The 25,826-nt window shown below is 43.6% G+C and overlaps 1 protein-coding gene across 2 annotated transcripts in view; it reads left to right on the top strand.

The window, feature by feature from the left end:
• Nucleotides 1-25,826, top strand: part of ADD2 (adducin 2) — a 349,565-nt gene that overhangs the window by 279,019 nt on the left and 44,720 nt on the right. For both annotated transcript variants that reach the window (XM_085633439.1, XM_085633440.1), the window contains exons 12-13: nt 13,779-13,868; nt 17,534-17,696. In XM_085633439.1, coding sequence (XP_085489565.1) covers nt 13,779-13,868; nt 17,534-17,696 — 253 coding nt within the window. The remainder of the gene's footprint in view (nt 1-13,778; nt 13,869-17,533; nt 17,697-25,826) is intronic.

Raw genomic sequence — 25,826 nt, forward strand, 5'->3', positions numbered from 1 at the left:
TTATATACTGCTGCTTGAAGGAGCACAAAACAGATGTTTCCTTCAGCTTACATTAAGTTGTAGTCCCTTATTGGTCTCATACGGAGCTCTTAGAGATGATAAGTCTTTCAGGTTTTGATCTGCAGTTAATATAGATATACATGCTATTACTTCCTGAACATTAGGAGTATGCATACAGGGAAGAAACAATACTTCATCTACTTGTATGTCATGTGCCAAAATGTCCAGATCATTTTCCTTCAAGAGAGACTCATCACATTTGACAGAGCTGAAGTGACTGCTTAGGTGCGGGAGTGGTCACATTGGAGCCACCACCTATACCGCATATGGATGCAGCGCCCTCATTTGGATCCACCCAGAGTCCCCTATAAAGTCATTGACACTAGGGACAGGGAGGGCCACTTTGCTACAGTAAAGGGCTGCCTCAATAGTTCCAGGGTTCCTCTGGGCAGGGTGTAGCCCCTAACACAGAGCAAGATGTCTTCTGGGTCACACTATCACAAACACTGGCACACAGATTGGAACTCCATGGGTCCTGGCATGCAACTAGCACTGCTCACTTGATGTCTACTTGGACTGCTCCCATCGCCCACTACCCCATGCACCTGCCCAAACAGACTGTGCACCTTCAGGAATGGGCTAGCCATTGGGCGTTGGTCAATGCATGGCGGTCTCTCCATACCAGCAAGCAGATCTATTCCTTTTACTCAGGGGTACAAGACCTATATATTTGCCTCATTCGTATCATTCTGCCAGCCACTCATCTGGATGCTGTATGCCGGGCTGATTATCGGAGCTGCATACTCTCCGATCACAACGCACACTTGGTTGATCTGTCCTACAATGCTCCATCACTCCCACTGCTCACATTGGGTCTGCCCAGGGACTTTTTGGAAGACCCTACCTTTCAAGCCTCACATGCCCAGCACATCACTCAATACTTCTCTACAAACTTAAATGTGGCTCAGCCTCCTCACGTGCAGTTGATTAGGACACTTTTAAGGTGGTCACATTGTATACAAGAGATATCAGGGGTCTGAAAGATGCTTGATCTGCAGATAACCAAGGCTGGGTGTCTGATCTCTAACCTTGACGGGGAGGCACACCTGGGCACCTCCAAAAAGACAGCACTCGCTGACTCCAAAACCCAATATGCTGCAGTCCTGGACCAAATGAGCTGCTTAATTTCTGAGCATACGTAGACAAAACACATCGAGAAGGAGACAAGTCCAGCAGACACCTGGCTGGGCTGGCCCACCAGGACTCCCGTTCCGGGTCCATCCTTGAGATCATCTTGCCCACCAGGGTTGCCATTCACACCCAATAGGCTATCTTAGAAGCATTCTTCACTTATTACTCCTCGGTTTATGTCGCAACTGTGCACCCCCCGGCGACAGAGATCAGCTCATTCCTCTCCTAGTGCCCACTTATAAGGGTCACGCCCGTCTGGAGAGAAGAGCTGGATGAGCCCTTAACCACCAAGAGATCAAGCAAGCCATATAATCCCTGGTCAGGAACAAACCCCTCGGCCTGGATGGTCTCCTAATTGAGTATTACAGCACCTTTAGTTCCCTTCTTGCCCCTCACCTGGCCGAGGTATATGAGGAGGCCTTGTACACCAAGGATCTACCCCATCCCTATGTGAATCCGTCCTGACATCGCTCTCAAAGCCACATCGGGGCTCAACCCTCCTTGCATGCTATCGTTCCATATTATACTGGATACGGATTACAAAATCAAGGGAAGACTACTGGCCGAACGATATGGCCAGATATTGCTGAACCTAATCCACCATGATCAAAATGACTTCATCCATGGCTGAAGCCCTCCCAAAATATACTCCCACTCTTTTACCTGATGAAGCAGGTCCCCACTGCTTTCCCTATGCGACATGCCTTATTCTAGATTTAGAAAAGGCATTTGATACCCTGGAATGAGACTGCCTCTTCCAGTTGTTGTACCCTCTGGGGGTAGACGGGTGCCTCCGGGCATATATGCGACTTCTGTACACTGCCCTCAGATCTAGAGTCTGACTGGGCCTCTTGATCTCCCCAGCATTCCCAGTGAAGAGGGACATCAGGCAGGGCTATCCCTTCTCCTCCCTGCTGTTTACATTCACAATGGAGCCTCAAGCTACCCAGCTTTGGTTGGAGAGGGAGGCCTGCAGGAGCCCTGTGAATGGCACAATCCACGTGGTCTACTTAGTTATTTTCGAGACGTCCATATGTACTATCCCGTATCCATACTACACTACATTAATTCGCACACATAACTGTCTTGCAGGTTAGTGGGCGAATTCCTGCGTGTTCCATTTGGGGGGTTCTTTGCCCCCTACTCGACTGGGTGGAAAGCAACTGGAGTGGATGGGTGACACTGTTCAGTACCTGAGGGTGTGATTATAGCATTTCCTTTCCCACAGACCTCTTCGAGGGCAACCGTCAGAGGACCTTCACAGCACTGAAGTCTCAGGTCCAATTCTGGAAATCACTCCCGGAAGCCCCAACGGGCAAAATTGCACTTTCCAAAATTATTATGCTCTTCAGCCCCCTTTATCTCTTTGCTAGCCTCCACCCCCACAGTTCTCCACAATCCTGGATCCTCTGTTCAGAGAGATAATCTGGAGCAACGCATAGCCCTACAGAAACTGCAGCTGCCCGTGGAGAAGGGCAAACTAGGCGCACCTTCATTTGAGGCTTACTTCCTGGCATCCCAACTTTAATGGGTCTTGCAGTGGCTAGCACTGTGCAATCTGGCTAAAACATGCACGACACGAGCACCCTCACTCCCAGAGACACTGTCTACATCGGCATCAAGCAGTGCCCTGGACTCTAACCCCCCTCCCTGCCCACTTCCGACTTGATTTCCCCCTTGACGTAAGATCTGCACATGCTCCCATTGAACCGCACCCCTGGCCCCCTCCCCCCTTCCTTGTTGCGTGGTTGCACGCAAAGGCCAGCATTCTGGACCTCTCATCCTCCTGTATGCTAAAGCTATCGCATAGACACTCAAGAAGACACTGAGTACCTTTTGACCGGCCCATGTGTTTATTGTTATTGTTGGAAAACCCAATAAAAAATACTTGCTAAAAAACCGAAAGAATCCTCAACTATTGGCGCCGAATTGTATTAGCAAATCAGGGCATTTTTCATCATACACTGTAAAGGCACATTGAGAATATTATGGACTCACAATGGAACAAAAGTATAAAAAGATTATCATGCTTCATTTGGAACTATCTAGAGAAGAGATCAAAGATGCACAGTATGATTGTGTCCTGAAAAAGAGGATAACAATTTTACAAAAAAAGCTGCTTTTGATGTAGGCCTCAAACTCTTGGACAAGACAGACCACATATGATCATACATTCATTCCTGAAAAATAGGGAATGCTGCAATATTATCTCAGAAATATCCAGTCTAAAGAAATCATAAGATGGATGTTGAAATTAAGACTGGTACAAATTGGTCATCAAATAGCGTGGGGAGTATCAGAAAATGATAAGAAATACATTGTGAGTTGCCCCCTATGTGGACTAATGGACTTATCTTTGATTCACATAATTTTTTTTCTGCGAGACTGAATTTATTTTCCAGTGTTTTTTTAACTTCTCAGACAATAAAATTAAGTTAGCTGGTATTTCATGAATAGGGCGGCTCCGGTTAGCTGGCCAAGGAACAGCATTTATGGAGATATTTTTATAACATCAAGTCTTTTTTCTTGAATTGTTTTATGATTTAAATAAACTGAAACTATGTTCTCATTTGAAGGGATGATCAACATGGGAGTTGGAGAATTAATTATCTGTCTTGTTCCAGCACAATTATCTAAAGCCAAGCTAACGTTTCAAATTGACATCATGTGCTTATTTATGTTTGGGAAGCATTAGTGGGCATGAAATGGCTGCCAAATATCTTCTGCGATAATGGCATGCTTTGATTAATTGATTTAAATGATCAGACTGCCATCAATAGTATTGCATTTGAAGGAGATTAACGTGCATTTTTCTGTTACAAGATAAAAATGCGTCTATAAGTGGAACAATTTGCTTGCTCATGGGGGCATGTGTTTGAGGCTGTCTCTTTCACTGTATCTTGCTCAGTGTCTTTCTCGGTCTTTCAAAGAATGACTCCCCTGAGTTCTCTTTTACTTTCTCGCTTGCTTGCCTTTCCGCCCTCTAGTCCATGGGTCCTTGCAAACATTTCCCCAGGGGCTATAAAGTTTGGTCTGTTATGTGACCGAGTGCCGCATTATTGCCAGCAGGGTGGTGGTGAGTTGGGTGTAGTGGAAACAACATATACATGTAGTGGCTGAATTACACAATGTGAAACCAGAAAACTTGGCATTAATCCTGGCTTCCGCACTTAACCAAATTGTGTGATTGTATGCAATTTTATTGACCTCAAAATACATTAATTCAGGATGTCACTGTACAAACCCTTCTCCTGTATTTGATTTAATAAACTATAATTCTGTTAATGTATAACAGGAACCCAGGCCACCCAAAGAATCCACATAACTGACATGACTCTTAGTTCACTATTGGCATTGTTGTTGGGGGGGAGGGGGGGAGAATGAATCTTTCTACAATCATTTTTAAAAACCATCTCGTTAAAAAAAAAATACTTCTCAATGTGCTGCTATAATCTGATGTACTAAGGCAAAACGGTTCTGCATGTTAACGAAATACACTTTTTGGAATTTTGAAGAAACGTTATCACATTTTCAGGTTGAACCTTGCAAGACCAGTTGTATCTCTTCTGTGTGCTTTGGCACACCCATTGATTGCCATTGGTTGGTATCTGTGACATTCAAAATGCTGGCTTGTTATTGGTGCATTTGTGTACTTGTCCCTCCTTTGTGTGGTTAGCTCCCTCCCAGGCGATTTCACTAGAGAACATTTTGGCTGGACAGCACACTGTACAGTTTGTGATGGCCCCTACTCCCATATGGGCATTGCATTGTTACTCCTGGGCGTCCCTCCATTACTTCTGTGGGAGTCACATCACAGAACATACTTGCTATCCCATTGGCATCCTCCGAGTCACATGACATTTTCAAAATCCATCAGTGCTGGTGTTTGTCGATGTGCACTGCCCTCTCTCCCTCTCCTTAAAGCATCTTGTAAGAAAAGAACAAAACATAACATATTGAGATCTGCTCTAACACTGCATGATAGCAAAAAAATAGGAAATGTGTGTTCTATGTACATATGAAGGGCTTGCACTTTTAATTGAATGCAGAATATTAAAAATATGTCTAGTAGACCAGTCTTTCAATGGCTTGCCTTGTGCTTTGCCTCTTATGACCAAAACCGACCCAATGCTAACTTATGGCTCAGCTCTCCCTATAAATTATGTGGTTTGCACCACTTATCTCTGTGCTGCGTATGTTTGGACAGATCACAGCTCACTCAGCCTTAACTCTTTCACAGTAAGTAAATTACAACATTCACATTCCTGGGATGTGTGTGCACTGTTTAATAAATTCCTATTTACCCACTGTCATACCATGGTGCAGTGCATTGCTGCAAGATATGTTGTGTCTCTTCACTGCCACTCAAAAGGCTGTGCTTTTGGCATCTTCCATGTCTCTGCCGTTGTACAAAGTCTAAAGCACACAGCCCTGTCTTCTGTTGCATGTGATCTATCTCTGCCAGTGTGCCCTGTAGTGTGCGGCCTGGATCTGGCAGTGTACATTGCATCACCACACAATGCTGTGCAGCATGTGTTATTTTCCGAAGTGGGCAGAGAATCGACTCACACAGTGCATGTACTGAAGCATGTGGCCTGCCTCTTGCATCGTATAGTGACTTTCTACACCGAGCTGTGTACTGCCATGCGTAGTCTGTCGCTTGCACCATATAGTTAATAGACACACACTGTCTCTCATCTCATCATGTAGTCCAACTTTGATGGTATGTCATGGCTCATCACTGGCAGTACTGTGGACTAAAGTATGGTATTTTTCTCTTGCATAGTGCAGTGACATACCAGACACAGTTCTCTCTTCTGCTGTATGTCTTCCATCTCTTTCAGTGTACACCGACTCGCTGCTCACAGTGCAGTGTCTTCCTATATGCCAATCTTCGGCATAGCGCAGTGACATTAGACACAATGATGTGTGCAGCAGGAATCTCTTCTTCTATTTCTGGCACTGCCCAGTGTCTCCCTGCATACATTGCTGCCCACTGCAACATAGGATCTACCTTTGCCATTCCTTGTACACAATGGCGTACACTGATGCTTGTTGATTGGTCTTTGGCACCGTACACTCGAAACGCAGTAGTTGTGGACTGCTCCATGTGCACCTGCATTGTACATTGATTCGCCAGAAGGTGCTGTGAACTGCATTATTATATCTGGGCCCTGACTGAGCTGCAACTTGACTACACGGTCACCTCCAATCTCTCCCGCAGACACAACACTGCATTGCTTTATTAACTGTGAAATACATGGCCGCACTGACTGAGCTCGTCCTAATTAGCAGATTTTACCATAATGAAGGGATAAATAGATGACCCAGAAGGCCTCTTCAGTCTTGCAAAGCAACTGCTTGAGAATTCCAACCTTCCAGAGCTTGATATAATAGAAAGCTGGGAGACATTCACTAAAATCTAGGAAATAAATATGGGGTCAAAAAGGAAAACCACCAAAACATGAGAACAGCTCGTTCAGAAAACTGACCCCTCAATCTCACCATTGGAAACAAAGCACAAGTAAAACACCTCAAAGCATCTATAAATTGTGCACTCCGGAAATTAAAGAAAGGTGATCCAGACCACACGGCGTTACATGAATTGAGGCCATTAAAAGCTACTTGCAGGAAACTAATCTGGCATCTCAAAAAAGAAGCAGGAGACTCTCTGGGTAAAATTCCTGCAAATATCAAAACTAACAACAAATGCGATTTTGGCATAGGATTAATACTCTGGCTAATCCGCTGAGACAAGGTATCAATTCATACGTGACAGATGAGGTTTGGACAATTTTCCTACAATCCCACTTCAACAGAGATCTAGGAACCCAAACTTGCACAAACATCCTCTCCTCCGAATTGGAAGCATCATCACATCAAACTGACCCTATCTCCACAAGGGAACAGCTCTTCACAATTACGAACAACCAAATCTGCAAAAGAATCTCTAAGGGCAAGCGAGAGGGAGCTCCAGGCCCAAATGGGATCTCCGCCTATATTGTATTGTATTGTATTGTAATTGCATTGATATAGCGCTTACTATCCCTGACGAGGCGTCGAAGCACTTTTTCGGCGAGTAGCACGCTACTTCGGGACCCATAGAGGATTAGTGTTGAATTAGTTTAGTGAAACAAGCAAGTAAATTTTAATTGGTGGATAGGTTAGTCAGTTATTTGTATTCGGAAGGATAGCAGAAGGATTGCAGAAGGATAGCAGAAGGGTAGAAGAGGGAAAAAAAAGGTTTGTTTATATAGCGCTTGTTACCCCTGATGGGGTGTTGAAGCACGCTACTCCGGAAACCCATAAAGGATTAGTACTGAATTAGTATGGTGAAATATGAAAGTAATTTGAGTGGTGGATATTAGTCAGTTATTTGGAGTGAGAAGGGTAGCGGAGGGATAAAAGGGAAGAAAGGTTTGCATTCATGTTGCACCGGTTACCCCTGATGGGTGTTGAAGCGCTTTTCTGACGAGTAGGACGCTACTATGGAACCCATAAAGGATTAGTGTTGAAAATTAGTATAGTGAAGTATGAAGTAATTTGAGTGGTGGATATGTTATTCAATTATTTGGATAGAGAAAGGTAGGTTGCGGGATAGAAGAGGGAAAGAGGTTTGTATTTATATAGCGCTTGCTACCCCTTGATGGGGTTTTGAAGCACTTTATTGGTAAGTAGCACGCTACTCTGAAACCCATAAGGAATACTGTTGAATTAGTATGGCGAAACATGAAAGTAATTTGAGTGGTGGATATGTTAGTCAGTTATTTGGATTGAGAAGGGTTGGGAAGGGGTAGAGAAGGGAAAAAGGTTTGCGTTTATATAGCGCTGGTAACCCTGATGGGGTGTTGAAACGCTTCATTGGCGAGAAGCGCGCTACTCTGGAACCCATAAAGGATTAGTGGTGAATTATTATAGTGGAATATGGAAATTTAGAAGTGAACATGTAAGTCTGGTATTTTGATTGAAAAGGATAGTGGGGGGACAGAAGAGAGGTTTATTTTTGTTTTTTTTGAGGTCATATTAGTAGGAGGAGGCTTTTGGATGAGTAAAAGGGGTTTTTGAGGGGAAGAGTCAGAGGGAAGAGTTTAGAAAGGTTTGTTTTGGGGGATCAGTATAGTAAAAAGAGGTGTCAGATGCTGCAAGGAGGGGTAGAGTAGGAGAGTGTCTAGAAAGGGTTGTTTTGGGGATCATAGTAGTGGTATGGGGTTTGGGATAGATGAGAGAGTGGATGTAGAGGATATTTTGATAGACGTATAGGGTGAGAGATAGGGTAGTGCATTGGAAAGAGTAGTAGAAAGAAGTTTGAGTTTGAGTAAGAAGGTTGGGCCAGAGGATATATTGAGAGAAGTATAGGCTGAGAAATAGGGTAGTGTTTTTGAAATGCTAAATTAGAAGAAAGTGATAAATATATCGATCCATAAGTACATTGAAAGTATATAGATGCATAAAGGAATAAAACAAAAGCACAGGTGCACCACGCTACAAGTCAATTGGAACAGTTATGAAGTCCAAATCCAATCAATAAACGGATGAAAATTCCTTGATTTTGTCTCTTTATTCCATATTCATGTAAAGTGGACATAGAAACACAACACAGCCGACGCGTTTCGTCCCGATACAGGACTTCTTCAGGGCACTGTATATAACGATCAAAAATGGCTTCATAAATGGAGGAAGAAGTAAGAGAAGTGATAATCTCTATATCATAATCCCATTTAGAGATATCTTCACAAAGTCAAGTGTACAAGGAATCTCTGTAAGATCATTAGGTTCAAAAGACCAATATCTAAATTGTTAGATAGATTATTGATAGATGCCGCACTTGCACTAAAACAGCCCCTGTACTTCTGCTTTATTGACTACAGCTCAGAATTCGATCGTATAAATAGAAACATACTGTGGCAAAAACTAAAAAAGCTGAGCATACGCAACTTATATGGGAATATGTCCGGTTTGAACGTTTCTCAGGCCTGGGTATTAACTGGTCTAAATCGATTGTGTTGCCCCTCACGGATTGTACACATCAGTTTGACTTGGAATACCCCCTAGCAAGGTGTACAGACACCATAAAATACTTAGGAGTGTGGCTGCACAGGGATCAGCATGTTGTCGTTCAGTCCAACTTTGGCACTGCCATTACACGACTCGAGGAACAAGTGACTCATTGGATTAAACTAGCCCTGTCATTTGCGGATCGCATAGCGCTGATGAAAATGGTAGTTCTTCCGCGATTTTTGTATCTTTTTTCGAACATCCCGGTGCACCTAACGCGACAATTTTTCGATAGGCTTCGCTCCCTTCTGACTGGCCTGGGGAGGTAAAAAACCTCGACTTCAGTGGGAAGTAGTTACCCTTCCTTACAATCAAGGAGGCTTTGCAGCGCCGGACTTCCATCTTTATTATCTCTGTGCACAGGCGCAGTACGCCTATTACTGGCAGCACGACCCGGCATATATTCCGCATGTGGCGGTGGAGGCCGGAGCAGTGCATCGCATCCCACTCAAAGCCATGATTGTAAACAAGCACACGGTATTTGAAAAAGGGGAATTCGATACTGTGCAAACCACATCCGGGGCCTGGCGTGAACTCGGTAGGCGAGCGCAAAAATTACCATTATACGCATCAAACATGCCGCTACTGCATCACTCAGAGCTCTCAGTCACTAGGGAGGCTGGCACGTTGAGGACCCTCAAAGATATGGAGCTCTTAACAATGTCGGATGTGTTCCCTGGAGGCCAATTTATAACCCCAGAAAGTATAGGCTCCTGGTGTGCTGCCCCCACCATGCACCTTTTTGTATACACTAGGCTACGATTCGATATGCGTGTGCTCTATCCACACTTCCCTACAGAGCTACCGGCACTTGAAGCGCTACAACTCCTGTATACCGCTACATCTAAAGCCAAGCTAGTCACTAGACTTTACCAGACATCACAAAGGGATACACCACCTGGGGGCACTGCCGCATTGGCTAAGTGGAATGCCGTGCTGCCTGAACCGCTGTCTGAGGATGACTGGTTGGACAGTTGCCGCCTAACGGGGCAACTGACGGCGAATGGCAATCTACAGTTAGTACACTTTAAATATCTACATCAACTGTACCACACTCCTGCTCAACTTCATCATTATGGGCTGCGAGACGCTGACACTTGCAAACGCTGTGGCGTACCCGGGGCTAATTTTTATCATTTGGCTTGGGAGTGTCCTAAAATAAATGAATACTGGGGCTCAGTCACACAAATTTTGCGCCTGATGGTCGAGGAGTATGTTGAGTGTGACCCGCGGGTATGTCTGCTGGGGGTCGGATCCAAGGTTAAAGCGTCGCACAAGAAGTTTGTGACCATAGCCTTATTGATGGCTAAGCGTAGGGTCTCCATCTGCTGGGGGGGCAGGATTGTGCCCACTACTAAACTATGGTTACAAGATCTGGCTTACTGCCGGGATTAGCTCACATGCTATGCAGAGGAGCTGCCATCTACATCCAAACCACGGGAAATATGGGGGCCACTCCCATCTTATCTGCTGTCTGTATCCGACATCTGAAGCCTGAACAATATCTGTAAGACCGCCTTGTCCATTACTGCTACATAGCGCACTTTCGAATAATGCCATGTCTGTATGTATTTGTACTGTTGGGAACATTTTTCTATGACGCTATGATCTATGTAATGCGTTACATATGCCGTCCATGCTGTACTAATGCTTTAATCTGAACATTTGTATGCTGTTCTTTTTTGTTTCTGAAAATTTATAAATAAAAATAATTAAAAAAAGCTGAGCATGCCATCACTACTTTTAAAACAGCTAATCCTCTTATACAGCAACACCTGGGTGCAAGTAAAACTGGGAGCAGGAGATCACTTAACAAAGAAGAGTCCCATGACCTCCGGTCTGAAACAAGGCTGCGTGCTAGCCCCCATACTTTTTAATCTCTTCATGGCAGAGTTATCAGCCACGATGAATGAACGCAACTCGCATGCCCGAGGCTTGGTGGACTGTATCTATCAAATCTATTCTATGCGGATGACCTTGTGCTCATTAGCCGGACAGCCATTGGCCTACAGCGCTTGCTCGACATTACATCCCGATATTCAGATGTTAACAAACTCAGCATCAATCAAGAAAAAACAAAAGTGATGAGCATAACACTTGCAAAACATAGCTATTGCACCACTGGCACCTGGCAACACGGAAGCTGGGAGTCGTACAAGAGTACAAATACCTGGGAGTTATCATCAATAGCAAAGGACACTTTGCCGCTCAATGCGAAGCCATAAAAAAAGGGGGATAATGACAGCTGTGGCACCAAGAAAATTAAAAAATAAGATCTCCGGCCCAAGCTTCTCCTCACTTACCAGGTTGATTTAGGCGAAACTCATACCATCCATTTTCTTTCCTTTTTCACTCGTTTGGTAGGTAAAAGACATTGTCATTTACAATGCCAATACCGCTAACTCTCACAAATGCGAGACCAATTTACATTGCAAATGTTTGTTACACTTGTGCTGCAAGAGGTCTTCAAAAATGATGTTCCTAAAGCTAAGCGGTGCAAAACATCCCAGTTATTTACTTTCTTGAACCATTGAATAATTGCTTGCCTGCTTATTTAACTTCTTTTCAATGTTAGTGCACAGTTGGGTAAACAGCAGCCCAGTGCTGCTTTTGACCAGGGGTCCGCATGTAAACGTCAGGAGGGCCGCATGTGGTCCCCAGGTCGTACTTTGATTATCACTGCTCCAGTCTGTCTTTCTGGCTATGTATGGACCTCTCCATGTGGGTCTTTCTGCATTTCTCTTTGATTACATGTTGATGTCCTGCTTCCTTTTTTGGGTGTCTATTTTTCCCATTGTAAATTTATTTTGGTATTTTTGTGATTATTTATGCATTTTCTGTGGCTTTTTGGGTTACATTGTGTTTTTTATGGTTTTCTCTAGGTGCTGTCTTTTTAATTTCAGTTATGTCATTGGGTGTCTCTTTCTCTCTCTGACAGTTTTATTTCTTCAGCTGACTTTCTCTTGCTGGAAGATTATACATATCCCTCTACTGCTGTGGCTATCTGTGGATGTCTTTCTGTGTTTCTTTACGTGTATGTGTGCCTATTTGGGCAGGTCTCCCTCCAGCTATCTGAGTGATTCACTATGCAATGAATTCTGGACGCCTTTCACTCTTTCTCTCTCTCCCTCTCATTCACACCTTTTCTCACTATCTTACTCCAATCTCCTGTGTGCATGTCTGTTTCCGTCTTTGCATGTGTGGCTGTTTTGCTCTTTGACTTAATCTGCATATGTTTATTTCTCTCTTTCTCCGTGTCTCTCTCTCTTTCTCTGTTTGGTTTCTCCATTGCTGTCTCTATTTGTGGCTGCATACTGATTTTGCAGTCTGAGAATGTCTTTTGTTGCTGTCTGTAGGTGCCTCTTGGTTCCTGCTTTTTGTTTTTTCTGAATGCTATTTCTATCAAAGTGTCACTATGACAGTCTCTGGGTGTCTCTTGAGTGTCTCCTTTATCTTACTGATGCTACAGATATTTCTTTGTGGCTGCCTAGATGTCTCTTTTGGTGGAAGCCTTAGTATCTTTCTTTGCCTATCTGTTTAACTCTTAGGGGCATATTTAGAAGCCTGTATCGCCACATGTTTGCCACTTTTTGTCACGTTCCGGTGGCGATAAACCCTTTGCCTCATTTACAAGGCAGCTTTAAACCACTTAACGTTGTATCGCGTCGCCTTGTATAGAAGGCCCCCTTTCACGTGAAAGAGGCGTGCAATGGGTGTTGCGGTGGGCATTCCGCCGCAACACCCATTGATTTTTACACAAGGGTGGTGTAAATAGGAGGCAGTTCCAAAATTAATAACAGGGAAAACCTGGTCTTAACTTGGCAAAAAGAGGAGAAATGTTTAATTTCTCCTTGTTTCTGCTGTTCCTATGTGTGCTTCTTTGTGCAGCACACATAGAAAGAGCAAATCACCATGAATGATTGTTCATGTGCAGGAAGGTGCCCCTTCCTACACATTATCATTTAAAAAAATCCCGATTTGCAACTTCTATGTGTGCTGCACAATGCAGCACACCTAGAAGTTACAATTCGCCATTCTGGATTTTTTATGTGCAGCAAGGTGTCCCTCATAAACAATGATTCCCCCCAACACAGACACCCTTCCTCCATGGTGCAGAGGGGGCCTGCTTTAGCGCTAGGCAGATAGAATTAGCGCCAGCGCTAGGGGAAACGCAGGGGCATGCCGCATTCTTGGAAATACGATACATCCCTGCGTTTTCAGAATGGTTGAGCAATGTTTGCATAACACCACGCTTTGCCATTTCCTTGTGAATATGCCCATTGATGTTTCAGAGACTGTGTATGGCTCTGTTGCTGTATCTGTCACTGCATTGTTACGGTGCTGACTTCATGCTCCTTCCTTTCTGTCATTGACTCTGGGTTACTCTGTGAATGTTGTGAATTTGTGCTTGCATCTCTGTGTCTGTATCTGGGAATGTTTCGGTGTTTGTGTTTCTCCATATTTGACTCTTAAATGGTTCATAGTGTGGTATTACACTTATAATTTGTGTATTTTGTTTAACTCTTTTTAAGATCCGAGAACAAAACCGGCAAGACATGAAATCTGCAGGGCCTCAATCTCAACTTTTGGCTAGCGTCATTAATGAGAAAAGCAGGAGCCCGGTAAGTAAAACACTGATTTCCCTTACAATGGTAGACAGCTCTGTGGTGGGAGATTCATGGTACGAGCCTGCAGTAGGTCTTGGAGGCTTGCTGGGCAGAAGGACAGGTTGTTTCCATGGAATAGGACACATAAACAAGGAGCATGGGGACAGCAAACACAGTCACTCAAGATGCCAAAGCTTGTTGAGGACTGTAGATACTTATTGATTAATGAAGAGAGGAGCAAGGAGCAGCAAATGGCTGTGGGTGCAAGACAGAAGCTCATGGTAGGGGCAAGAAGAAAGAAAGGGAACCAATGTGGATTTAAAAAGCCTTTTTAAACAACTTTGTTTACATTTTAAGTAGTACGAAATCGTTACAGTTAAATAGCGTTTCATGTTTGTGATACCAAAATCATGTCAAGACATAACACTGAGAAATGCAGTTTTCTTCTTTACCATACACCACACAACACATGACGTGGGTCTGTTTCACTTGGATACATTTTCATTACAAACATTGCCAACAGCTTTCAATCTTTCTGGCAGAGGACAAATTGCTACTGCCAAAGTCTGTTTTATATGCCCTGCAGAAGGTCCACAAGATCTTATCAAATTTGGCAATCTTTTCATGGACTGTGGCAGTAGGTTTCTCCAAGACATAAATATTCCAGACCTCCTTAGAAAATCTGGTATATTCTACGTATGAACTATGGTGAAACAGGACAAAAATAGGTAGTCTTCATGTCAAGTGACATAAGGGAGTACATGTTATCGCTTTTAATGTCCCAATGCAGAACTATCAATCGGTTACAGGGATCGTGAATATCCGTAAAATATTTATTCTCGCGAGAACTTGTTACTAGAAGGCTTCCACTGGTCTAAAATGCCACCACATGTGATACATAGTGCCTATAAAGCCACAAGCCCTAACAAATATTCAAGTCTCAAGATATCCCCGGAGGCTAATAGTATAGATGAATTTCTTGTATTGGGAGCTTAAAGATAAGGTTGTTCTTCTTAAGTAAATGTTTGCACATTGAACATCTGCGATCTTCCTTTCACCGAAGTGTTCCAATCTTTTATGTATTAGTGAGATTTACTGTTTTGACTCCGGTGCCTTATACGAGCATGAAGCATCAATCAATTCTGATTTCAGTTTAAATAAGGTGTCAATTTTAATAAGACCACCTCCCCTTGAATCCCCTCCTGTCTTGTGGAATGTAAAAGTGGTTTAAGGCAGAATGTGTCTCTTTTCTGAAACTGGATTTCTTCCCTGTAGGTTTTTGACCTCTTCAGTATACTGTCAACAAAAAGCCCTCACAAATATAGAAGCTATCTTTTCACCCATCTACGGAAGGTGTCATCCATGCCCCCATGGGAAAGATCTGGGTTGCCTACAATCAGTGGCAGCTGGTGATCCCTGAAAGTGGTGAGGCGTAATACTCACGATGGGCTCACCTCATTGTTTTCAACATTTGCCTCGGGTGCCCTCACACACAAATGTACCCATACACTCACACTCACTGTGTTTCAATAAAACGCACTTGCGCACACACTTTCACAATAACTGACCCTCACTCACATCTACTAGTATACCTACGCTCTGATTTGAGCTTCTAGGATACAGGTGTTCTGCTTTAATAGGTCAACACGTGCAGTTGCAGGGGCATCTGTGGGCTGGTGCAACTGCGCCTGCTGCACCAATGGCTCATTCTAACTCACTCACTTCTTTACTCACGCCCTCACTTTCACTTATTCATACTCACTCTCATTCATTGATTCTCATACTTTCATTCTCATTGACACTTTCAAATGCATTAAACTGACACACACACACTTCATTTCATTTCCTCTAAATTATTCACAAACAAAATTTCAAACACACTGAGTTATTTTTTACTTACCTTTCTTCCTTTGCTGGCTCCATGGTGGTAGCAGAGCAGACATCTGGTGCTGGACACTAAAACCTGCAAGACATGATTCCCAACGAGGAGCCGGGCAGAGCAGCAGGGCAAGGTTAAAGAGGAAGACCGACCTCAAACACTCTCCCTGGACTGGAAGCATAGCCCTATCGGAAGCCGGGACAGTGCTGGGGTTCCTGTCTCTTCTGTCCTGTGTGGCTCCTCATTGTCCTCAAGGGTGCACTGATGTGCGCCCAAATAGCCCCATTTTAGCAAATATACTGCGCTGCCTGAGGCATGTGCAGTATGTCTACTAAATAATAAGGATTGCGCTCGGGTTATGGGATCATAGTTGAACTGTGCCCCTCACATGTGCAATACAGACATCCATCTACATAGTACTTTGTTTTATGACCGCACTCAGTAGCTGGACCGTTTCTCAGCCCCATCCTCCTCCTGTCATCAGGAGCCTAATGGAGAGGCAGAAAGGGCTGACCTGCACACTGCAGAGTTCATGTAAACATATAAGTTACGTGTGCATGAACACTGCTAAACTAAATTATTACAACTGTAATAATGTAATTTAACAGTGGCTTAGTGGTAGCTCAGAGGTTCCAGCCCATCAAAGGACTCAAAGGGAATAAGAAAGATGTAATACTTTGAATGCAAACAGCTAAACCTTTGTTTAGTAGGCTATAGCTGTTTTGGATGATTCAATTACATTGATACTTTGGAGTGATCCAGAAATTGTCAGTTAGGTGGCAGAGGAATGCTCCTACTCTAGGGCAAATCAAGGTTTCTGGTCTAAGGTTGGGTTTTAGTTAGGCTGACACACTTTATCTGCTTAAATTGAGGAATCCAAGCCCTCACCACAAATTGGCCTAAATAACCCCAATTTAGCAATATATGAATGTTCATGGACTATATGAATGAGCTAGTAACTTGTGCGCTCTTGGATTAACGGCTTGTACAGAAAGGGTCATTGTGGAACTTAAATGATTTTACATAGGAGAAGAGTTATGCTTTAATGGCTCCTGTATGCATAGATGATAATAGCACTGTGCCATTGTTACCTCTCTGGCAGATGTGCCTGCCATAGAGTGCTTCTGTGTGGTGGAAGTTTGCTTGGCTGCTGCTGTATTGCATCTCTTCTGTGTGTAAAGGAATCCTGCTGTGTTACTGCCCGAACTGTGCCTGCCTGCATGCACGGAAGCTTGCACTCTTTTTGTCTGTGCTCACCTTTTCTATGTATGTGAATGAAACATGCCTTACAGCAGTCTTTGCGCTACTATTCTGTATTTGAGGGATGCTGGCAGTACTTTATATACTTTGTATACGTGTGTGTGTGTGTAGACTTTACTGCTGCTGGCTATAGCAATATCTCTCTTGTATTTGTAATTTAAACATTTGTAAGTTAAACATTTCCACTATATTAAAAAAACGTTGTTAATAATTGTTTAAGAAAAAATATTTAAATGGCAGGTACTTTTTAGTTTGTTAGAAATTCACTATTTTCTCAGAAAAATCATACCCTATTTGATAACATATCTATCTACCATTAACAGTGTTCCAGTTGACAATTTCAGTTGAGCTTTATTTTAAATACATCCATTTTTGGAGAAAAAGTTTAAAGGCTTGTCAGATATTTATGCTGCGAGCACCCAGACTCTGAAATAAGGATGGCAGTGGTGCCACAACAATCTTTCCTACCTTTAAGACAAATGACCAAAATATTTCAATATTTTCAGAGTTACTTTTAATGGTTGCATATTGGTATTCTTAGTCCACAGAAAGCTCACTTGTTACCAAAACAGAAGTGGATGCAAAGGAGCCGCCTGAGGAGATACATACGGAACCTGACCCACCAAACCCATTCAGTCAGTTAACAGACCAAGAACTAGATGAGTACAAGAAAGAAGTGGAAAGGAAAGAAATTGGTCTTCAAGGTGAGTATCATTGAAAACTGAAATTATGTTCAGCCCATATCAATATAAATGTGACATTGGCATTGCTTGTTGATTCACAAACAACAGAATAAGACTTCTTGTAGAAATGTCTTTAATGTAGAAGATGGTAAGATGCTGACATTGTAGAAGTGTCATCCACTAGGGATTGTGCAACGTAGTGCACATGGGACCAAACTATGTACTGGATTCATGGTTTAGATATGCATTGGTGTCCACAGAGAACTGACAACACTACATTACATATATATCTTTTTTTCATTTGTAAAGCGCCTGGTTTACAAATGAAATTAAGTGTGTCCCTACGCTAGGGTTAGACCTAGGCAGAGAGAAGAAGAGTATAGGTTGCAGAATGAAGGTATAAGATAGTCACCAAAGTTACGACACAAATATCCACATTTTTAATTGTTTGCAAAAGGAGTGTTCCGGAGAGTCAGATCACAATATTAAGGGCAGGGAGTTCCAGACTTTTGCTGCTAGATAGCTGAATGAACGAGCACCCATTCTCACTTTGCAAATTTTTGGAACTTTAGCCTGAAGGGTTCCACTCGATCTGAGGGTGCGAGAGGGAGTGTAGGGTGTGATCAGAGGATGAATGTAGCTAGGGCTCCTATTTCACCAGATTTTATGGCAATTGCAAATAGCTTTATAAGGAATTCTATTCTCAACAGGCAGCCAATGGAGAGTGTTCAGAGTTTTAGAGGCTGAAGATCTTCTAGGGAGACCAAGAACCAAACGTGCTGCCGCATTCTGTATGCGCTGGAGTTTGGCAAGACTTCCCTTGGCTACTCATAGATACAGAACATTGCTTTAATCCAGTTGTGACGTGACCAAAGCATGCCCAATAGTTTTCCTGGCTGCTATGGGGAGGAGATTGATAAGTTTCCTTAGGACTGCGAGGACTCCAAAACACTTACCTGTGACTCTTCTAACTTTATTATCAAAGGAGAGTTCTGAGTCGAACCAGAGCCCTAGATTTTTGGTTTCTGTTTTGGGGGTGGGGAGTTGTCCTAGAGATTCAGGCCACCAGTCAGAGGTCCAGACAGAGGGAGCTTTCCCTACAATCAGTACCTCCATTTTATTGCCATTAAGTTTAAGGCAATGGTTGGCCATCCATCTAGCTAGCTTTTCTAGGCATAGGAAGAAACAAAGGGCAGAGGCTTCGGAGTCTTGAGATAGGGTGACAATTAGCTGTGTGTCATCAGCATATTACACAAGTGTCACATTATGTATTTCCACAATGTCTGCGGGGGGCCAATATTGAGATTGAACAGAGTAGGGCTTAAAATAGAGCCCTGCGTAACTCCTTGTGCTAGAGGCAGACTTTCTGATAGAAAAGGATTCTGTGAGACCTGAAAGCTATGATCATGGAGAAAGGATCGTAGCCATCGCAAAGCGCTACCTCCAACCCTGCATCGACTAAGCCTTTGAAGGTGTAGGTTATACAAAACGGTGTCGAAGGCCACGCTCATGTCCAATAGCACTTGTGCAGCAGTTTGTCCAGTATCCGGACACTTCCTTAGAGTTTCAGTAGCTAACAGGAGAGCAGATTCCGTGGAGTACGAGGCTCTGAAGCCCACCTGGGTAAAATGATATGTCATTCAATGTGATATGTGTAGTTAGTTGGTTATTTACCACTTTCTTTGATATTTTAGCAAATATCGGGTGTGGGTTATCTAATGGCATGTGATCAGCGAAAGGTTTCTTCTGAAATGGTAGGACAATCGCCTGCTTCCCATTCAATGGAACCTCTCCAGCAAAAAAAGTGAGTGTGAGGAGTTGTTGGATATAAGGGATGATAATTTCCAGCCCTTACATCAGGACCTTAGGTAGGGCAGGGTCCGAAGGGTATCCTGACATGATGCTAGACGTTGAGACGCTGCAGTTGACCTGATACGTTTATTTGTTTCTTTAGAACTCTGGGATAAGTTGAGGTGCAAGAGTTATTGAGAGGATCAAGAGTAGATGGAGTCCACATGTAGGATATTGAGCCTATAAGAAATCGGATTATTGGTTGGGGGGTGGTAGTCCCACTCAGGAAAAAACTACAATTCTTGGCACGGTCAACCACAAAAGTCACTAAATTAACATGTGCTTATCCTTCTGGCAGCTTGGCACAAAAGCAGTGAGCCTTAACTTAGAGACAAAGTGTAAAGCATTTATGCAGCACACAAACTGTAATAAAATGAAAGCACCTCAAAAGAAAAATCTTAAACCAATTTAGAAAAATAGAGTAAATGTTTGAAAGATTTAGGTACATATAGTGCCTAAAAGCACAAAACGCCACTTGCAGTCATCTGGTCTTGCTAGACCTGCAGAAAGTTCAGGCCGACTGCGATGGAGCATGGGTCGGTTACAGGGACCAGGTTAGTACCGCTGAAAAAGTTACCTTCTCAAAGTCCGGCACTAAGAGTTCCATTTGCGGTGGAGAGGGCCGCGAAGAGCAGGGAGAGCGTAGCGGATGATCGTTGTTGTAGCACGTAGAGCAGGCCTGGCGTCCTGGGTAGTTGTTGCGGTAATGTGACGATCCGAACTGGCGTCATGGACGGTCATTGCTGGAGCAACGCGTTGGTGGTCCCTGCGAGCAATCGTTGCTATAGTGTGAAGTGCAGATCTCTTGATGCCGGTCCTCTCTTGCATTCGCCATAGTGCAAAGAGTCAGGCTCACCGGAGCTTCGCATTTGTGGTCGTTGCGGGCAGTAGAGTCTTGGCAGGAACGGGCCCGTTCTTGGTCATGAAGAGCCCAAAACTGCAGGATAAAACTAATAGGATTTGTGTGTCACTGTCGGGGAGGAAATACACAAACCTCAACAGCAGAGCCATTAACAGTCAGGTGACACTGCAATAAGGCACAAGTGGTTAGGACAAGAAAACTTTCTAAAAGTAATACAGATATGTATATCCCCTAAACCATAAATTAATCTTCCTTTAAGGTGTCAGAGACCACATTATTACTCTGTGTCTTATTTGTCTGTAACGATTGTTTATTATTTCATGTACTTGTACCTGCTTACCCTCACATACCTATAAAAATAATCTTTAGTAGAAAACAATACTTCATCACCGTATATGTTTATGGAAAAGACATGCATATAACTTAAACCCACAAATGTGATGATTACTAGGGCTTCTTACCTAGGGTATCTTTACTTCAGAATCCACCACAAATCAATTATACAGTGTGAGACAATACAAACGATGCACAATAATAACAAATGTACATGGACATCACATGGAGAAATACATGACAATCATTCAATGCATCAGTACTACAAACTAAAACATAATGATTTGGTTTTTTCACTTATACATGTGTCCAACATATATAATCACATGTAGCAGTCCTTGGTGTCCGACAGTAATCACTGAATGATAACAAGTTCAAAATGCTAGGGACCTCTTGTTTCCTTCAGTGTTCAGGTCCTAAAATACCATATGGCCCTTGGTGGTTGGAGTTCAAATCATTTAGTCTTTGGAGGTGTCAGTACTCCCCAAGCCTTCCTGTGTTTCTATTTGTCTTTGGGAATAGGTCCCTCGTGGCCACTTTCTATGTACGCCTACGTGCTTCGACCTTTATGGTGGACCTAGATTTTTTTTACGAAGCTCTTCCTAAGGTCAGGTTATATACATTTGTGGGATACGGCATGGAACAAAAAACAAAAGGAGGGAATTCATGCCAATTCAGTTAAAAATGGGCTAATTGAAAATATTAACAGCAATATTAGTTATTGTGCGGCCCAAATGTGTCCCAAAACTATCATAAAATATAAGTTTAATGGTTCACATCCCATGAATCCCAGAATAACCCTATACTGATCAAAGATGGTCCTATGGAGTGCCAGGACTGTTCTCACGAGTTGCCGCAGCCTCAATGCGAGAAAATCTCTATTACCCAAGCAAGGCTGGCTAAAATATTAGCAAAAGCGATACCAGATGGAGCGCCAGGTCCAAACAGCCTGCCACAGGTCCTTTTTAAAACAAACATCCCTCTCTGGTCACAACAACTAGCAACCCTCTTCAATTTCACACTGAGTAGTTCAATTATACCTGACTCCTGGCGAGGTGCAATAATCCACCCAATTTATAAGTCTGGCTCCCACTCGTCCCCAAAAAACTACAGGTTGATAGCCCTACTAGATAATGAGGCAAAGTACTTTGCGAGTATCTTACTCGAAGAACTGAGCTCCTGGGCTGACCAGAAAGGTCTGATCCCAAAAAATCAAACCGGCTTCACTGCAAACTCAGGCACTACGTCTAATTTAATGGCATTATCAATACTTAATGATAAAGCACTTATCTCATCAAAAGTGTTTTTTTGTTGCTTTGTTGATTTTAAAGCTGCTTTTGACCGGGTCCCTAGGGCAGCACTCTGGGCGAAGCTAATGAAATGGGGAATCCCAGTCAAACTTTTGGAGGCCATTGTCCAATTACATACTAACACCTGGATACAAGTTATGCTTGGCACCGGCTCACATCTGTCTAGAAAAATCACAATGACAAGAGGAGTCAAACAGGGGTGTGTGCTAGCTCCGTTGCTCTTTAACTTGTTTATCGCCGACCTTTCAGCGGAACTAGATGCGATAAACAGCCATCCCCCTAAGATTGGTGGTGTCCAGTTAAGCACCCATCTGTACGCCGACGACCTTGTCCTCTTCAGTTTCACTCGAGTAGGGCTGCAACAACTGCTAAATAAATTACATAGTTATACCATTACGAACAACCTAGAGGTTAGCTTAAAGAAAAGCCAAGTAGTCTTATTCGGCAGAAAGCATTACAGAGGTGGTGGCTGGACGTATAACAACTCTGGACTTGAAGTAGGAAAATCCTACAAATACATGTGGGTTAATTTCGATTCCAGGGGCACCCTTGCCAAACATCGCAGCAACATCTCAATGAAAGCCATGGCTCTCCAAGTGAATTTTTCAAAACTTTCAAAAAAATTGACGGGCCCGAGCCTAACTCCAATGTTGGAAGTCATGAAAGTCAAAATTGGCCCTACGTTGTCATATGGCATTGAAATTTCTCGGGGTAAACTGAGTGCAACATTAAATAAACCTGTGACTAAGATCTATAAAACAGTTTTTCATATGCCAAAATCCGCTTCTGCTGCACAGATACGAATACAATTGGGCCTTTGAAACTACGAAATCTTAAGCGCAGTTGCTTATTTAAATCTGTGCCATAAGTTAAGGCAAGCCGGAGCTGGGTCCCTTGAGTCACTGCTGTGGTCAGATATTAGCCTTAATAACCCAGATGGGTCCTATAGTCAGTTCTTCTATGAATGCACATAGCAACTATCAGCAAGCGATCTCTGGAATCTTAACCCTAGTAACATAGTCTTTAAACCAAGTCTCAAGAAGCGCATCCGTATATGTGGTCTCATAATACCAACAAAGCTCTTTTTGCCAAACGTAAGCATGCATGGGCAGTAATTAACTCTTACCAGCTGGCGTCTCTTCCATCATACCTGCACTGCACATACCCCCTGTACTTAAAATTGCGGTTTATGGCACTTAAATTGGGGGAATGGTATCTTCTAAAACATTTACCTCTTTGGTGTCGTAGATCAGATGAGCTACAGTGCAGGGGCTGTGAGGACTTGGTGGAGTCCCTGGAGCATGTTGTATGCCTCTGCCCTGCATTGCTGGCCCAGCGCAGACTAAAACTGAGGCCAGAGTGGAACAGATTGGGAGTCCGGTCCTGTAGGCAGGCAATTATCGTGGCATTGAACCCAGAGAACACAGCTTTAAACATAAGCTTCACAATCTTTATTCACCGTGCATATCGCAAACTCAAACAGCAAACTGCAGGCCCGGCAACAACCTCGAGGAAGTGCACAGGTGACTAAAACAATAGCATAGAGAGAAAGAGTATGCAGTTCCTCAGAAGAGAGGGAGAGTGAGAGTGTAAGGAAGAGACCGTGTAAAAGAGGAAAGGGAGTTCCTCTAGTCGGAACTAGGGTCCTCACACACCAAGCAAGCTAGGTGTCATGCTTCATCATATGGACCTGCTCCTCGTCGGGTCGGCGCTGCAATACCCGACGGGCACCCTTAAAGGGGCTCTTTAGCGGAGATCTTCTGTTCCTGGCCGTATGGTGTAGTGCGTGTGAGGGGTCTAGTGATGTAGATGTGAATTTGTGTAGGTGATTAAAACAAGTTCGATAATCCAAAAATAGGACTTTATTGGGAATGGCTATCCACTTGAGTAAAAACAAAAACAGAGTGGCAGCTAGCTGACGTTAGGGTTCAGCCTAGCTATGCTCTTCTGTGATGGTCAACATGTTTCATGCCTTGTGGTCCTAGTGATCCATGGCAATTCTTCAGGACCTAATGAACTGTCAACTATCTACACACTGTGGAAAGCATAATAGTTACCTGCCACATGTATTATGGAAAACGATCTCGCCATATGTCAGAGGGGACCTAGGAGGAAAACTTTTTTTTTTTTTATAAGATAGCCCAGACATAGGTCAGTGTGGAATATGAAGTACTATTCGGACAATTATCACACACAAGGACTCTCTCCCTATACAATGTGACACTAGGCTTTGCCAATTGTAACCAAGTGTAGGTAAACAAACTATAGAGTGCATAAATCCTCTACGCAAATGTGAGATTAAAAACAAGCACCATATTAAAAATCAGAAGACTAGATGTGCGGTATTCCCTGCGGTGAGGTCTAGGGAACTAGTAATCACCTAATGGTGTTACAGGGCACTCACCTATTGGGGTGTATTTCCCTGCTTCTGTCCGTGTTCGTTGCGCCACCGGGACACCAAGATTCTGGTGTCCTAATGGAAGACAAAATGTGAGATGGAAAACACAAAACACACAAAGGGCAACTAGCCCAACATGAGGTATCAATACAGATAAAACAATATCACCCGTAGTGCGGTCCAGTCATGCAAGCAGAAGTAATGCGAGCCAAGACACAGACAGGTGGTTGAGCATCAAGAAGACCCCCAAGGGAAACTTTATGAGAGTCAAAATGAGGTGCGCAGATGGTGATAATCAACAGCAAGCCGGGATAACGTGTGAAACAGCTGGTACTGCACAGCCATAGATCAATGCCTAAGCACCGCCACGCAATAGCCAGAACTCCGAGTGAAGTCCGGGGTTAGACCAGTCCACTACCAATGCATCTAGGAAACCCACGTATGGGGCGGAAATGACACTCGCGAGTCCAGTGCGAGGCTCAATCTACTAAAAACCGCCGTACCCGTGGATCACGGGTGCACATTCAAACCGGTCTCATAACCCATCGCAGACAAACGGGAACACCGCAATATTGCGATAACACTCACGTTTAGGATGTTGCCGGGATGGGCCGTTAACCTACCCAGGCGCCACTTGAACCGGGAAGAATAGCCCCGGTCTGGGTCCCATGTAGATATACAAGCCGGTATCATGGGGGCGGGCCGGTTACCCGGAAGTGTGTTCTACGTCAGAGCGTGAGAGGAGAGGCTGGTTCTAGGATGTGGGTATGTCGCCGGCGGCGGCCATCTTGGGATGTTGTTGTTAAAAAAGTATCATAGGCGATTCCCAGTGATCAGTGGAGGTTTAACCAAGATGTGATCAATCTGAACTGCCAAAGTATATAGTAAATGAGAGATGAATGGCAATCTTTGAATGAGTGAACCTAAAAAGTGTCCACATAATAGAGTGAGCGAGAATTAGACCAGCGCTCAACTATAATTGGGGTAGGACCCAATTTCAATCCCAGAATAGTGGGAGTGAGCAAGGCTGCAAGCTCCGTGCAAAGTGGTAAAACAGCTAACGGAGTGGCCATGAGTGAAGAATATATTTATTATCTGTCAGTAAATGCTGCCCATGGAATTTGGTCATTGAGGCCTTCAAGGTCCGCCCTCAGACGATGAACCCATCTCTGTTCTATCTTGAATAATGCTTTCTGTGTGATCCTAGGGTGGGCCTCAAGCACCAGCCATCTTAGGGAGTCTGGTTTGTGGTTATTCTCTTTGCAGTGAGTGTAGAATAGGGTGGTAATCTTCTGACATCTCACATTGCTTTTATGTTCTCACGCTCTGACGTAGAACACACTTCCGGGTAACCGGCCCGCCCCCATGATACCGGCTTGTATATCTACATGGGACCC

Source organism: Triturus cristatus, chromosome 11 (genome assembly GCF_964204655.1).
Source record: "Triturus cristatus chromosome 11, aTriCri1.1, whole genome shotgun sequence".
NCBI lineage: Eukaryota > Metazoa > Chordata > Amphibia > Caudata > Salamandridae > Triturus > Triturus cristatus.